Source organism: Pelodiscus sinensis, chromosome 3, assembly GCF_052426305.1.
Source record: "Pelodiscus sinensis isolate ZL-2025 chromosome 3, ASM5242630v1, whole genome shotgun sequence".
Classification (NCBI taxonomy): domain Eukaryota; kingdom Metazoa; phylum Chordata; order Testudines; family Trionychidae; genus Pelodiscus; species Pelodiscus sinensis.
In genome coordinates, this window is record NC_143054.1 from 149,481,570 (window position 1) to 149,495,565 (window position 13,996).

The 13,996-nt window shown below is 42.4% G+C and overlaps 1 protein-coding gene across 2 annotated transcripts in view; it reads left to right on the top strand.

Annotated features, from left to right (window-relative positions):
• PPP2R5A (protein phosphatase 2 regulatory subunit B'alpha) overlaps nucleotides 1-13,996 on the top strand; it is a 120,878-nt gene that overhangs the window by 62,979 nt on the left and 43,903 nt on the right. For both annotated transcript variants that reach the window (XM_075925151.2, XM_006135173.3), the window contains exon 4: nucleotides 9,958-10,050. In XM_075925151.2, the coding sequence (XP_075781266.1) occupies nucleotides 9,958-10,050 (93 nt within the window). The remainder of the gene's footprint in view (nucleotides 1-9,957; nucleotides 10,051-13,996) is intronic.

Sequence of the window (13,996 nt, forward strand, 5' to 3'; positions counted from 1 at the left end):
GAAATAACTATAATTGCAGTGGGTCATAGGCTTGATGAAAGAAAGGAGATTAGAACAGATGGCTCCTATATACTGTCAACACATAGATCAACTGTGTTGAAGGACTTTTGTCCATCAGGAATTGGAACTTACAATTAATTCCCTGTGAAGTTCAATTGCGGGCATAAAACAGATCTCTACTTCTCCCTATAGAAGTGATATGGTTCTGTTGACATACTCTGCTCTTTATAGTATGCTAGCAGGTGAGGCCCATTATTGACTGGGCAAAATTCATTTTGCCTAGATTACACTTGTAGAAAAATTCAAGAAATTAAATATATGTAATAGATTTTTTTTATGTGCTTGCAAAAGAGAAGTAAAATAAGTTTTAAATTTGTAGGATTTTAACCTCAAACATTATTCATTTTATTGAATAATTACCATACATAGTAAATTTGAATCACAAACTCGTAAAGCTTCCATTACTCTTTCTGTAACTAATTTGAATTATTTTGTGATTTGTAACAGTAAAAGGTTTTTTTGCACTAAAATGACAGTTGAACAGGTGACTCAATTTTTATTTTGTTAGAATGCTATTTAAGATATTTAAGAATGCTAATCATAACAGTCAAGACTTCTTTTTTCTGATGAAAAACAAAAATAATTATTTAATCCTTTCACCTAGCATGTTCCAGTGTAAAAAGTGGCAGGATTGTTTATGCAAAATTTGGTATCTATAGGTAATCGTGAAGTATGACTTTATTTTGCACAAACAAATCCACAAACGCACTCTTCAAAATACACAGTAGAGGTTCCTGTGGGTACTCCATTTTATGATATATGTGTCCTTGTAATCTCTGGTACAGAGCACACAAGGCAGTGTTTGTGGGCCTGTGCAAAGCAACACCTTGAGACAGAGCAGTTACATGTCCACTGTTCTCAGCTTCACACTTTTCTTAACATAGACATTTTCTTTTTTCTTTTGTTTGTTCAGTTATTTTCTTCTTTAGTTCCAGTTGTGTTTGGAAGGGGGCACATTTTTTCTTTAGAATCCATTCTTTCAGTTATTTACCACTCCAGTTTATGCAGAAGACTCCGGAGCTTAAGCCCTGCCAGACTTGCCACAAATCTTTGCCCCAGAGTGATGAGCTTTGGAGCTTTGTCTCCATTGCCTCAGAGACACCTACCCACATTCTGTCAAAATGTATGGTCTGCACGGATTTAAGGCAGGTCTAAAAAAGGCAGGCTAGACTTAAGAACCTTTCAGTGGAAAGCTTACTAGCCCGAATGGGGTCTACTCTTCTCCCCATACAACATCTGAAGCTGTACCACTAGCACTTGCAGTTCTAATAGCACCTTTATAAGTTAGGACATCTTTTGCCCTTGCCAGATTAAATAGGAAGAGGGGTAGATCGCACCATAATTCCCACTCTAGAGAGATCTTGCATCCCTCCAATTTGGGGACAATTTATACCTCTAGATCAGCGGCATAGGCATGGGTACCCGCATGGCCCCACAGTATGCTAACATCTTTATGTCTGACTTAGAGGACGGTATTTGAGGAAACATTCTATCACCCGCCTTTACTTATGCTACATCGATGACATCTTTATGATCTGGACCCATGGTCAAGAGACACTGGATGCATTCCGCAGAGATTTTAACAACCTACACCCCATCATCAATCTCATCCTGGACCATACAATACTAGAGATCTATTTCCTGGACACCACAGTACAAATCACTGATGGCAAAAGCAATACCACTCTCTACACTTACCTACATGCCTCCAGCTTCCATCCAGGACACACCATACGATCCATCGTCTGTAGTCAAGCCCTTAGATACAATCATATCTGCTCCAATCCCACTGACAGAGACCAAAAACTTCAAGATTTCTATCAAGCATTCGTAAAACTCAATTACCCACGGGGGAAATAAAAAACAAATTGAAAGGGCCAGACGAGTACCCAGAAACCATCCATTTTAAGATAGGCCCAAGAAAACCAACAATAGAACACCACTTGTCATCAACTATAGCCCCCAACTTAAACCCTTCCAGCGCGTTGTCAATAACCTACAACCTAGAGTGGAACAGTATACTACACTTTGAGAGGCCCAGGGTGACAGATCTATACTCTCCTATAGACAATCACCTAACCTCAGGAAGATACTTACTAACAACCACAGAGCACACCAGATCAATAGTAACCCTAGAACTTTCTCTTGCAACAAACCCCGTTGCCAATTTTGTGACACTCTGGTGACACCATCATTGGATCAAGTCAGTTATATGATCCAAGGACTCATATTCCTGTTCATCCAGCAATGTGATTTATGCCATCATGTGCCTGCAATGTATATTGGACAGACAGTTCAGTCACTTCGCCAAAGAATTAATGCCCACAAATCAGACATCCAACATCTTCACAAAGAAAAACCTGTTAGTCTACATTTTAATCTACCTGGGCATTCATTTGAAGACCTGACAACGTGTGTCTTACTTCAAAGAGACTTTAACACCAGATTACAGAGAGAAACTTCAGAACTTTCATTCATGCTTAAATTCGACGTAACAAATGGGCCTTAATAAAGATGCTAATTACCTTACACATTACAAAGACAGCTTCCCCACCTATTGCTAGTCCTAGTAACTCCAGATTAGCCACTCATTGACTTACAATAAGCTATTTCCTCCTTCCCTCGCCCCACCTTCTGTTCTAAAATCTGATTTGTTAGTTTATAATGTGTTCACTTTCTTCATTGTATTCCTTTGTTATATATGGTCATGCCAATTCTCTTTCAGAATATGATCTGAAGAAGTGGGTCTGGCCCACAAAAACTCAGCACCTAATAAACGATCTTGTTAGTCTTTAAAGTGCTACATATTTTTTCCTTTTGTTTTATCAAGGGCCTCAGGTTTGTTTTATCAAGTTTCCCAGATGCTTTGCTGTATGACTCATTCCCACTTTAAGGCAGACTATCCACTTCTTTCCCACGTGGAAACATTATTTCAGCCACAGATTTTGGAAGTGATCAGGATATGCTATTCATTCACTTTGACTCTTTCTCTCCCTTCTCCTTCCCCATCCCTTTTTAGGGACCCCTGTCACAAAGAGCTCTTAAAACAAGCAGTTCAGTCCCTTTTGCTCCTGGAACAATTAAATCAGTTCCCTTAGAGTTTTTTGGAAGAGGGTTCAATTTTAACAAGTCCTCAAGAAGTGCGGGGAGGACATAGAAGACTGATCATTGACCTTAGAAACCCGAACACACACATCCTATCACAGCATTTCATGCTAGCCACTATAATCCCATCCATAATTCTGAGAGACTGGTTCATCACCCTTCCAGGATGCTACTTTCATCTACCCATCCCACAAATATTTCATAATAGACTCAGAACACTACCAGTATCGAGTCCTTCCCTTTGCATTCTCCATGGCCTTTTGGAGTCTTTATAAACCTCCACTCAGCAGTGGTGGCTCATTTACATTAGTGAGGCTTAGCGGTATTTCTATACCTGGTTTTTCAGGAATCTATCAGCTCTAGTGGTCCAATTTGCAGCTTCTAAGGCTCTAGCCCAGTTTGTCTCTGGGCCTTTGTCTCAGTCGGCAGAAGTCTGTGTTGACCCCAGTCCAAAGAGACCCTCTGAAGATTCCTTAAGCACCTGCCTCCCCAATGAGATTTTCTACTCTGTGTAGTCTGATCTTAGCAATAAAACACAATCTGCAAACTGCAAGGACCTGCATACAACTCCTAGGGCCACATGTTGGCTTCCATATGTGTCATGCCTCAAGATTGCACCTCAGGTGCCTTCACATAGGACAACACTGTGTACATCCCAAAAAGTTTTTTCAGACTCATCATAGTACCTCGAAGTCTTGGTCTTTCTCAGGTAGTGAAAGGACTGATCAAAGGTCAGACACCCCCACTCTCAAAGATCCTCACAACATAAGTATTCCTTTCTTTTTTGTGATTGAGGGGGTCAGCTCAGCTCCAAGAAGCCAGAGCATGTGGTCAGCACTGGATCTCGCTCCACCCAGCAGCTATTCAATCTGCTTGTCAGTACTTGGTATGCATCATACAAGGCCAGTCCATCAGAATAATGCTGGATAACAGGGAAGCAAATGTAATGTTGTAACTGACAGGGTGAAACAGGAGCCAAATCCTTATGCACAGATTCACTAAAGCTGTGGAACTGGTACATTATCCATCAGAGGGAAATCTCAGAATTTCATTTTCAAGACCTACAGAATACAATTGTAGATTCCTTAAGCAGAAAATTCCTTCAGGATCATGATTAGGAGTTGAAAAATTCTGTCTTTTACCGTATCTGCCAGACCTGGGATCTCCCAGAACATATGAAATGTTAACACAAAACACATGAAATATCCTATTTTGTGCTCCCAGCAAGGACAAGGCTGCAATTCATTGGGCGATCCATTGGTAATACTGTGGTTTTGTATGTTTAGTCAAACTATAACATAAAGGTTAGGGTTATTCTTATAGTGCAGCCCTGTCCAAAACTAGTGTGGTACTGTAACATCCTTTGCCTGTCTGTGGCAGTGCCTCTCTCAGCAAGTATCTTTTGTCATAGAACTTTGGGACCTTTATCTCAGCCTGAACCTGGGAGGATGGCTTTAGAGCCTGGAGCTAACTTGTTCAGATGAGTCTTGTCAGTTCTCGTATCAACCAAGAAACATTATACTTGCAAAACTTGCCTTACACTTCCTTTTCTGGTGCACTTTAAGCATCAGAAGTTCCACTGTCCAAAATCCTAAACTGCCTGTTTATCAGTGAGCTTAGTTGGAGTACTTTTGGTTGCTATCATAGTTTTCCACTCACTCATTGAAGACTGTCATATATTTTTGCCTACACTAGTATAGCCAGGTTCCTCAATGGCATATATAACTTGTTTCTCCCTGTGCAGAACCTGGCTCACCAGTGGTGCCTTAAATTCATTCTCAGTGCCCTGATGAACTCCTCCCCCCTTTTGTACCAGAGACTACCTCTTCTCTCCTTCAACTCTTTCTCAATATCCCAATCCATACATAATGTTGACTAAACAAATGGAAATGCTTGGTGTTTACATAGCATAATTTTATCTCTACTTAAGCTAGTAAATGGTGAATTTGCCATGTCTCCATGATCACTTCTTCCCTGAGGTCTCTTTGGAATACCATATTAATAAAAAAAATCCATTTACCAGCACTCTACCTAGAGCCTCATGTCTCCAAAAATGAAACTAGTCAACATACCCTTGATATCAGCAGGGCTCGACAAATAATGCAATCTACTCGCCCATGGCAAGTAGATTGCAACCTGGAAGAGCTGGGTTCGGGCGATCTGTTCATGTGCAGAACGATCTGTGCGTGTGCAGATTGCCGGACAGTGTGGCTGGCGAGCGGGGTTCGCCGCAGTTCAGCGAGCCCTGGATTTCAGAATGGCTCCTGCCTTCTACCTTGACAGGACTAAGATATATTCAGGGCCTCCAGATTATTTGTATTATTTGCGGAGAGGGTAAGTGACAGTCTCTGTGAAAATAGGCTGTCCAAGTGGGTTTCAAGGTGTATTTTAATCTGTTGTGAATCTACTGGGATGTAGACTCTCAGAGTTAATAGAACACACTATTAGGGCTTAGTCTACATCTGTAACTGCAACTGGTGACACAGTCCTCCTAAACATCTTAGACTTGCTTCTAGGGATGAAAGCGAGTAATCGAGTTGAGTACTTGACTATTCGCTTCCCCTCCCCACTGCACCTGTATCAAAGGCAGTAGCAGGGGTAGAAAGAGCAAGGGAGGCTGCCACGAAGCAGTCCATGTCCATGGCGGCCCAGGCTGGCCAAGAGCAGAGGCTGCTGTGGCAGCAGCCCCTATTTGTGGGGGTATAGACGTGTGCATGCTATGATAATGCACTCATAGGGACAAAAAAAAAATCTCAAAAATCAAAGCACAATTACGATATTCTAATGATCTTTTCAGGAAGAAAACATCAGGTCACAAAGCAGTAGACTGGATGGAGGATGGAGAAGTGCTGGTCTCAGTAATGACGGATGGCAGAAAAAGGAGCAATGGCCTTAAGTTACAGTGGGGGAGGTCTTCTAGGTTTGCTATTAGGAAAAACTATTTCACTAGGATGGTAGTGAAGTACTGGAATGGGTTACCTAGGTAGGTGGTGGAATCTCCATACCTAGAGGTTTTTAAGTCTCGGCTTGCAAAAGCCCTGGCTGGGTTGATTTAGTTGGGATTGGTCTTGCTTTGGGAAGGGGGCTGGACTTGATGACCTCCTGAGGTCTCTTCCAGCTCTATGATTCTATGACTTCTAGAATTTCTGCAGGATAATCTTGAGAGTTTCCAAAGAGAGCTTTCTGAAAGCCTAACTTATTAGCCATATGTGTCCTAGGAACAGCAAATGGTAAGACTACCTGGACATCAGAAGATTTTAGAGCTAGCGGAGTTACCTACATTCTTTTCATGTGTTCAGGGTTCTCCTCCGGCTTTTTGGAGTCCCCAGATGACCCTGGTCCTGCGTGTCATTTCTCCAGCTGATCCCGGGCTCCCTGTGGCATTTTCCCAGAACTTGGGGTCAGCTGGGACCCTGGGTTCTGAGGAAATGCTGCTTGGAACCCGGGGTTAGCTGGGGAGTCCCCAGCTGATCCCAGGCTCCACGGCCCTTTTATGTTTTAAAGGGGCAGCACTGCTGAGCCATGGATCAGCTGTGCGGAGCTGCCACTTTGAAGTACCCCTTTTCCTCTCTCCCCCTTTGATGCCTCTATCTCATAGAGGCAGCAAGGGGGGCGGGGAATCTACTAGTCTTTAATATCCCTAGTTCCTAGTGGCTGCACTTCACCGTTCCCAGCCATTGGGGGCAATGGGAAGCAGCAGGCAGCACATCCCTGTGGTCCATGCTGCTTTCTGCTGCTCCTATTTGACTGGAATGGAGAACCACCGATGTTTAATGGAAAACTCTGGTAGCCCTCAAGTGATTTATCCTGATGGGGGGGCAGGCAATTGTAATCCCACTGGACTCAGCGAACTGGTCAAAATGTGTTGGTGGGCCCAGATGTGACGCACCAGCAAGGTTCCTTCTAAGCTGTGTGGCAGTATGGCTCTGCAGCTGCTTAATTTGCTGTGCCCTGCCAGGGTCTCAGGGACTGTCCCTACTGGCTGGGAGAAACTCACTGCTCTATCCTCCACAGGGAGATGCTGGTGTGGCTGAGGGAAAAGTGCCCCTCCCCCAGTCAGGAAGCTCCGTGTGCAAAGCTTCCATTAGCATTGGCCTCGTTTTATAGGCAGCGCATATAATGACACCTATGTTTTGAAGTTACTTATTACTACCCATTGCAAAACCATATAATGTTGTCACACTTTAACTGTTTCAGCTGGAATATTCCATACCAGCTGTCTGCTTGATTTTTTTTTTTTTTAAAGGGGAAAGGTGGGCAGGAATTTCCACAAAAATGGTTCAGCTGTTTACAAGAAATGCTAAGGGAAAATATATTCTACAGTGATAACAAATTTGTTGTAACGTTCTTTGAGAAACTCTAGTGTCTCCAACACAAAAATAGTGGGTGATCATGTAATTAGACTGTATCATAAATACATGCACACAGGGCAGTGGAATTAGAATTGTATGGGCAAACTTTATTCTATCATTTCCTAACTTGTGCATGTTTGACTTCATAGTATTTGTTCTTTTAATATACAGGCAGTCCCCGAGTTACGCGGCTCCGACTTATGTTGGATCCGCACTTACGAACGGGGCTTTCTCTGGGACCGCCCAGAGCGCAGCGGTCTCGCCACCTCGACCTCCAGGGCGAGAAAAGCTGCTCCGGGTGCCCCTGGTCTGCTGCGGACTGTCTCCAGCAGACCAGGGACACCTGGAGCAAAGCCGGGAAGGCGGAAGGGTCCCGCGCCTCCCCAGCTTTGCCATGGCAAAGCCTCAGAGGCACGGGACCCCTCCGCCTCCCCAGCTTTGCTCCAGGTGCCTCTGGTCTGCTGGGGACCAATGCGCTGCTGCTGTCCCGCTGCCGGCGTGTTCTGCAGCTTTGCTCCCCGTCTCCCTGGTCTGCTGGAGACCAACAGACCAGGGAGACGGGGAGCAAAGCCGGGGAGCACGTGGGCAGCGGACAGCCCAGATGCTCCGCGGCTGTCCTGCTGCTGGCGCGTTCCGCGGCTTTGCTCCCGGTCTCCCTGGTCTGCTGGAGACCAACAGAGCAGGGAGACGGGGAGAAAAGCGGAGCAAAGCTGCGGAGGACCTGGGCGGCGGGACCGCAGTGCGTCTTGGTTCCCCGCCCGCGTCTCCGGGGTCTGCTGGGGGGGGGAGAGGGCACAGCTAGTATGTTCCCCCCGATTCCCCCCCCCCCCCCCAGCAGTCCAGGGTTTTCTCCGGATGTCTGTGGTAGAGCAGCTGGGGCACTGCCGGTTGGTCCCGCAGCGCCGCTCTGGGCGCTACTGGAGCAACCCAGCAGCACCCCAGCTGCTCTGCCCCAGGCGTCCCCAAGTCACCCGCTGCTGAAACTGACCAGCGCTGACTACAGGAAGCCCTAGGCAGAGTTGCTCTGTCCCGGGCTTCCTGGAATCAGCCGCTGATCAGTTTCAACAGGCTGAATCTGGATGCCAGTTCCGACTTACATACAGATTCAACTTAAGAACAAACCTACAGTCCCTATCTTGTATGTAACCCGGGGACTGCCTGTAGTTTTGTTTTATATAATGTGGATAGCTTCAAATCTCTTTAAACACTTACTGCTAAATTACTTCAGTCAATTGGGGAGGAGGGGGGAAGAGGCAAGTATTGGGAGAAATACTGCACATTTCCTTCCTTGGGCCTACCAGATGCCTTAATTGATTATCACAAACATATATACCGGCACATATGCATTTATCATGTATTACATAATGGTGCATTACAAGCATTTTTCTCTCACCTCTGCTCTTTATTTAGAAATTCTAGTTAATTGTTTAGGTATTGGTTCTCTAAAAAGATTTGACTAGTCTTCAATAGGATTCCATCCATGTGTCATCAGATGTTTTAAAGATTGTAGTTAAAATGTCTGACTTCAAAATTATTACTCCTCATAAAGTTTTTAAGGCCCACTCAATAGTGGCTATACAAGAGCATTTTGACTGGGCTTTAGTACACCCAACAGCACTAAAATGGTAGTTGATTATCACCAAGGCCTCGTATCTCCAATGACACTATGCCTAAATTTATGTACCACACCCTACATCTGTGAACCACATTTCCACTGTCAGCTCTCATTGCATAAAGAGGCCTCAGTCTTGTGCATCTAGCTGGCTGGGAGAGGAGAGACTGATTGCAGTTGCCATCCTGCATTTCATTTCTCTTCTGCTGTGACTTGAAGCATACTGTTTTCTATACTGAGCTTTTCAAGATCTCAAGAGTGAGGCAGAAGCTCTGACCCTCCATACTTCTCTGGTCTATTACAAGTCTTCCGCTCCCCTTAGTCCCTTCCCTCCTGTGGATCTGCCAAGGCCCATGGGAGGGAGGACCAGCTCTTCTGAACATTTTAGGGGTAAGACTCCATATATGCTGTATCATGTTGGGTCTAAAATCTGCAACAAGGCTCTGCTGTTTGGATTGGGATGTCAAGTATACAGATGCGTAATTCATAGTAAAGATTAAACTTTCGTGCATTTGTGCAGTTTTTTAAAAATACGGATTAAAAAAATGTATAATTTATATCTAACTTTGGGAACCAAACTTTTATTAGTATATATTTTTAAAAGGAATTTTCTATTTGTGCACATTGGTCTTGTATTCATAGTTGTCCTAGCCTTTAACTTTATATACACTTTGAATTATATCCTTCTTGATGCTAAAATATTTTCAGTATCCTCTTCTCCTATTGACATAATTAGAAGTAATAAAATATTTGGTAGTTTGAATCTTTATTATTTTAGTAAACAGCAGTGGTAACTTCTTCAGAGTTTTCATTTAATGTTTGTTATAGTTGGTGTATGAATTTTTCCTGAGATTTTTGGAGAGCCCAGATTTCCAGCCTAGTACTGCAAAGCGATACATTGATCAGAAATTTGTACAGCAGGTGAGTGTAACATTTTTATATTTAATACTTGGTTAACTCTTAACTGAAAGTGATGCTGTTGTAGTATTGGTTTGTATTTTGCAGATTTTGATAAAACTGGTTCTTTATATTGTAACATGAGAATCCTTTTTGTTTGCCAGCTGTTCTACTAGTAGAAGAATATCTACACAAACTACATGTAATCTGGAAATTCAGAAACTTATAAATCATAGAGATAATACTGAGTTTTGTTAAGAAAAAAATTGCAACGTACAATAGCTTCAATTTGTGGAATAAAATTTGAGTTTCATAACAATACATACGTTACTGTTTTCCAGTGAAATATAGATAATCCTCAGTGCTGACCTATTGTAATGACTTTTTCACTCTCACTACATGAGTTAATACTTGTGTGATCATTCTCAGGTCACCCAAGACTGATAGTTACATTGTTAACCCCAGGATGAGGGAGACTTGCTTGCCCATCTGGTTGTCAGTTCTCTAATAAAACATGATCAGCCTTTCAACTACTCAAAGATTCTTCTGGGCTCTGTCAGCCTTATCGTTACCTTGCATACTAACAAGAAATGTATCCTAGTCCTCTAGTTTTTTTTTTTGAAACATTCTCTTGTGATCTTCAGCACCTGATACTGGTTATTCACAAAAATCCTAGGTTCTCTACCTCAAAGTACCCCCAAAATATCTTAAACAGCAATGGTCCTATAGCACCTTAAAGACTAATAATAATGCACAAATAGTATTATGTGCTTTCGTGGGCACAACCCACTTCTTCAGATGACAAATATGGACCAAGGGGCACGAGTTCATTCATTTTCCTTAAAGCACAATTCCTTTATTATAACACACAGCACTTGTAATAAAACAGAAGATTTATTTAAGACAGAAAAGTGATTCTACTAGAAACAAGAGGCAGTGATGGAAATAGAGTACATGACAAAATAATAAAATGAAAACCTGGGTTTACATTTCATATTTATCTTTCCTATCTAAAAAATAGATTATCTCCCAAAGTTCAGTCTGTTGCAGAGCTGGCTACCTTCACAGGAACTAGGATTCATTTTTTAATAAGAACAGCCCCTGCTCCTCAAGATGTCTCCTCAATAAAAGAATCCAAAGTGTCTTGCCCTGCTCTTTGTTATGCTGAAATAGTGTTTTGTCTTTATTCATAGACAGAGTAATTCTCTTTTTGTTTGTGTTCCTTTTTTATCTCCAGGTGGTTTTGATTCCTTGAATTTGTCTCTGATGGTTTCCCATTGACAGTCTTAAAATGGGACAAGGCTAGACAGTTGAGCCTTGCATTCCATCTGTGGCTAACCCAGGCAGGGTAGCAACTCTCTCCTGATCTAATGTTTACTCCATGTCCTGAAAGTATACTTCAATATAAATTCATTATACTTTAAATATTACCTGTATGTACACAGGATTTATGAATCTTGACAAGTATTGAATAAAAAACCAGTTAGTATAAACAAAAGCATAAATGTGAAATGTATCCTATTTGTTTTGAAATGAGAGGAATCAATTAGGACAGATAATTTTCTATTACCTACTGGTATCAGATCCAGACAAAATATTCCTAAATGCGATGGCTGTGAGATTTTTAGTTCTAGAGCTTTCTTTATAAAAGCACCATACTTCACTCTTTCCTTTGCTTTGAGAAAATGCACTTGATTCTTATCTTTCATTTTACAGAAAGTAGGCCCTGATCTTACAGAAACTTGTGTGTTTAACTTTAAACACATGAAAAGTTTTGTTGAAATCTTTAGGCTACTTGTGCCTATTTAACTGTTTGAGTGTGTGTCTTTGAGGACAGGGGCCTTAAATAATACCTTCCAGCTATTTATTATAGAATATGCAACCCAGAGGCATTGAGACCACTGACAGAAGAGAGTGAAATCTGCCCTACAGCCTTAACTGAGAGTCAGCTGGCTTTTCGTTCAAGTCCATGGCCTTAGTCCCTAAGGTCACATGTTCATTCCCTTCTACTGATGACCAGAGTCTATTGACTTTACAAATAGAACTGGAAGGAGCTTCAAGAGGTCATCAAGTCCAGTACCCTGCACTCATGGAAGGAACAAACTCCGCCTACATCATCTCCCTCCTCCTTATAACAATCTCTTATGTTCTAGAAAACTGTTGTCCTATCCCCTCTTGTCTTCTCTTTTCCAGACTAAACAAACCCATTTCTTTCAATCTCCCTTCATAAGTCATGTATTCTAGACCCGTAATTATTTCTGTGGTTCTTCTCTCAACTTTCTCCAGTTTGTCCGCATCTTTCCTGGATTCTGGCATACAGAACTGGATACAATGCTCCCAGTTGAGGCCTAATCCATGCAGAGTGGAATAACTGCTTCTCATGTCTTGCTTTCAACATTCCTGTTAATAGATCTCAGAAATGTTTGCTTTTTTGCAAGTGTTATGTTGATTCATACTTAACTTGTGGTCCACTATGACCCCTAAGATCTCTTTCTGCATAACTCCTTCCTAGAGCCTCATTTCCCATTTTATATGTGTGCAACTGGTTGTTCATTCCTAAGTGGAGTACTTGGCATTTGTCCTTATTGAATTTCACCCTGTTCACCACAGACCATTTCTCCAGTTTGTCCAGATCTTTTAAAATTATTCTCCTATCTTCCAAAGCACTTGCAGCCCCTTCCAACTTGGTCTCATCTGCAAACTTTACAAGTATACTCTTTCTGCCGTTATCTAAATAATGGGTTCCCAAACTGGGGGACATGAACAAATTCCAGGAGGGGGCACGAGGCAACCCAGCCCCCCCTCCCCATCAGTTACCTCCCCCATCCCCCAAGTTGTGCTGCTATTTTTGTTTTTTGGCCCCGGTCAGTTCCTTTTTGGGGGGCGGGGGGGGGGGGTACCTTGCCCTTTCTGATTTTGTAACTACATACTTGTGGTGGTTTTTATATTTATTCTTGGTAATTTGACCTAGGTTTTACAGTAAAACTGTTTTAATTTTTAGATTGTTTAGGATCTCTTGGTTAAGTCAAGGAGATCTGCTGCCATTTTTCCTACACAGTGGAATAGTTTTGTCTTGTGCTCTTAATAATGCCTCTTTGAAAAACTGTCTTGTTTTTCCTCTTAGACTTGCTTCCCATGGTATTTTACTTATCAGTTCCATGAATCTGCTAAAGTCTGCTTTCTTGAAACCCATTGTCTTTATTTTGCTATTCTCCGTCCTACCATTCCTTAGAAACATGAACGCTGTCATTTCATAAAAAGTCTTTATAAAAAGATAGCTGTGTTACTCTGTAACTTTAAAAACAACATAAGAATGGCCATACTAGATCAGACCAACGGTCCATCCAGCCCAGTATCCTTTCTGCTGACAGTGGCCAATACCAGATACCCCAGAGGGAGGAGACACAACAGGTAATTCTCATGTGATCCCTTCCCTGTCACCCAGAGGCTAGGGACACTATTTCTACCCATCCCGATTAATAGCCATTGATGGACCTAACCTCCAGAATCTATCTAGCTCTTTTTTGAACCCTGTTAAAGTCCTAGCCTTCACTACATCCTCTGGCAAGGAGTTCCAGAGATTGATTGTGCACTGAGTGCAGAAAAACTTCCTTCTTTTTGTTTTAAACATGATGCCTATTAATTTCATTTAGTGACCTCTAGTTCTTATGTTGTGTGAATAAGTAAATAACTTTTCCTTATTCACTTTTTCCATACCAGTCATGATTTTATAGACCTCTGTCATATCCCCCTTTAGTCTCTTCTTTTCTAAACTGAAAAGTCTAAGTCTTTTTAGTCTCTCTTTATATTGGACCCATTCCAAACCCCTCATCATTTTTGTCGCCCTGTGTGACGGACTGGGCCGTGTCTGGGCACAGCTGAGGGCGTCCGCTCAGGGCGAATTGCTCAAATCTGGGGCTCCTTACAGCCCCCAGACTGGTGACCTCTCCAAACAGGCCACAAACCAGTC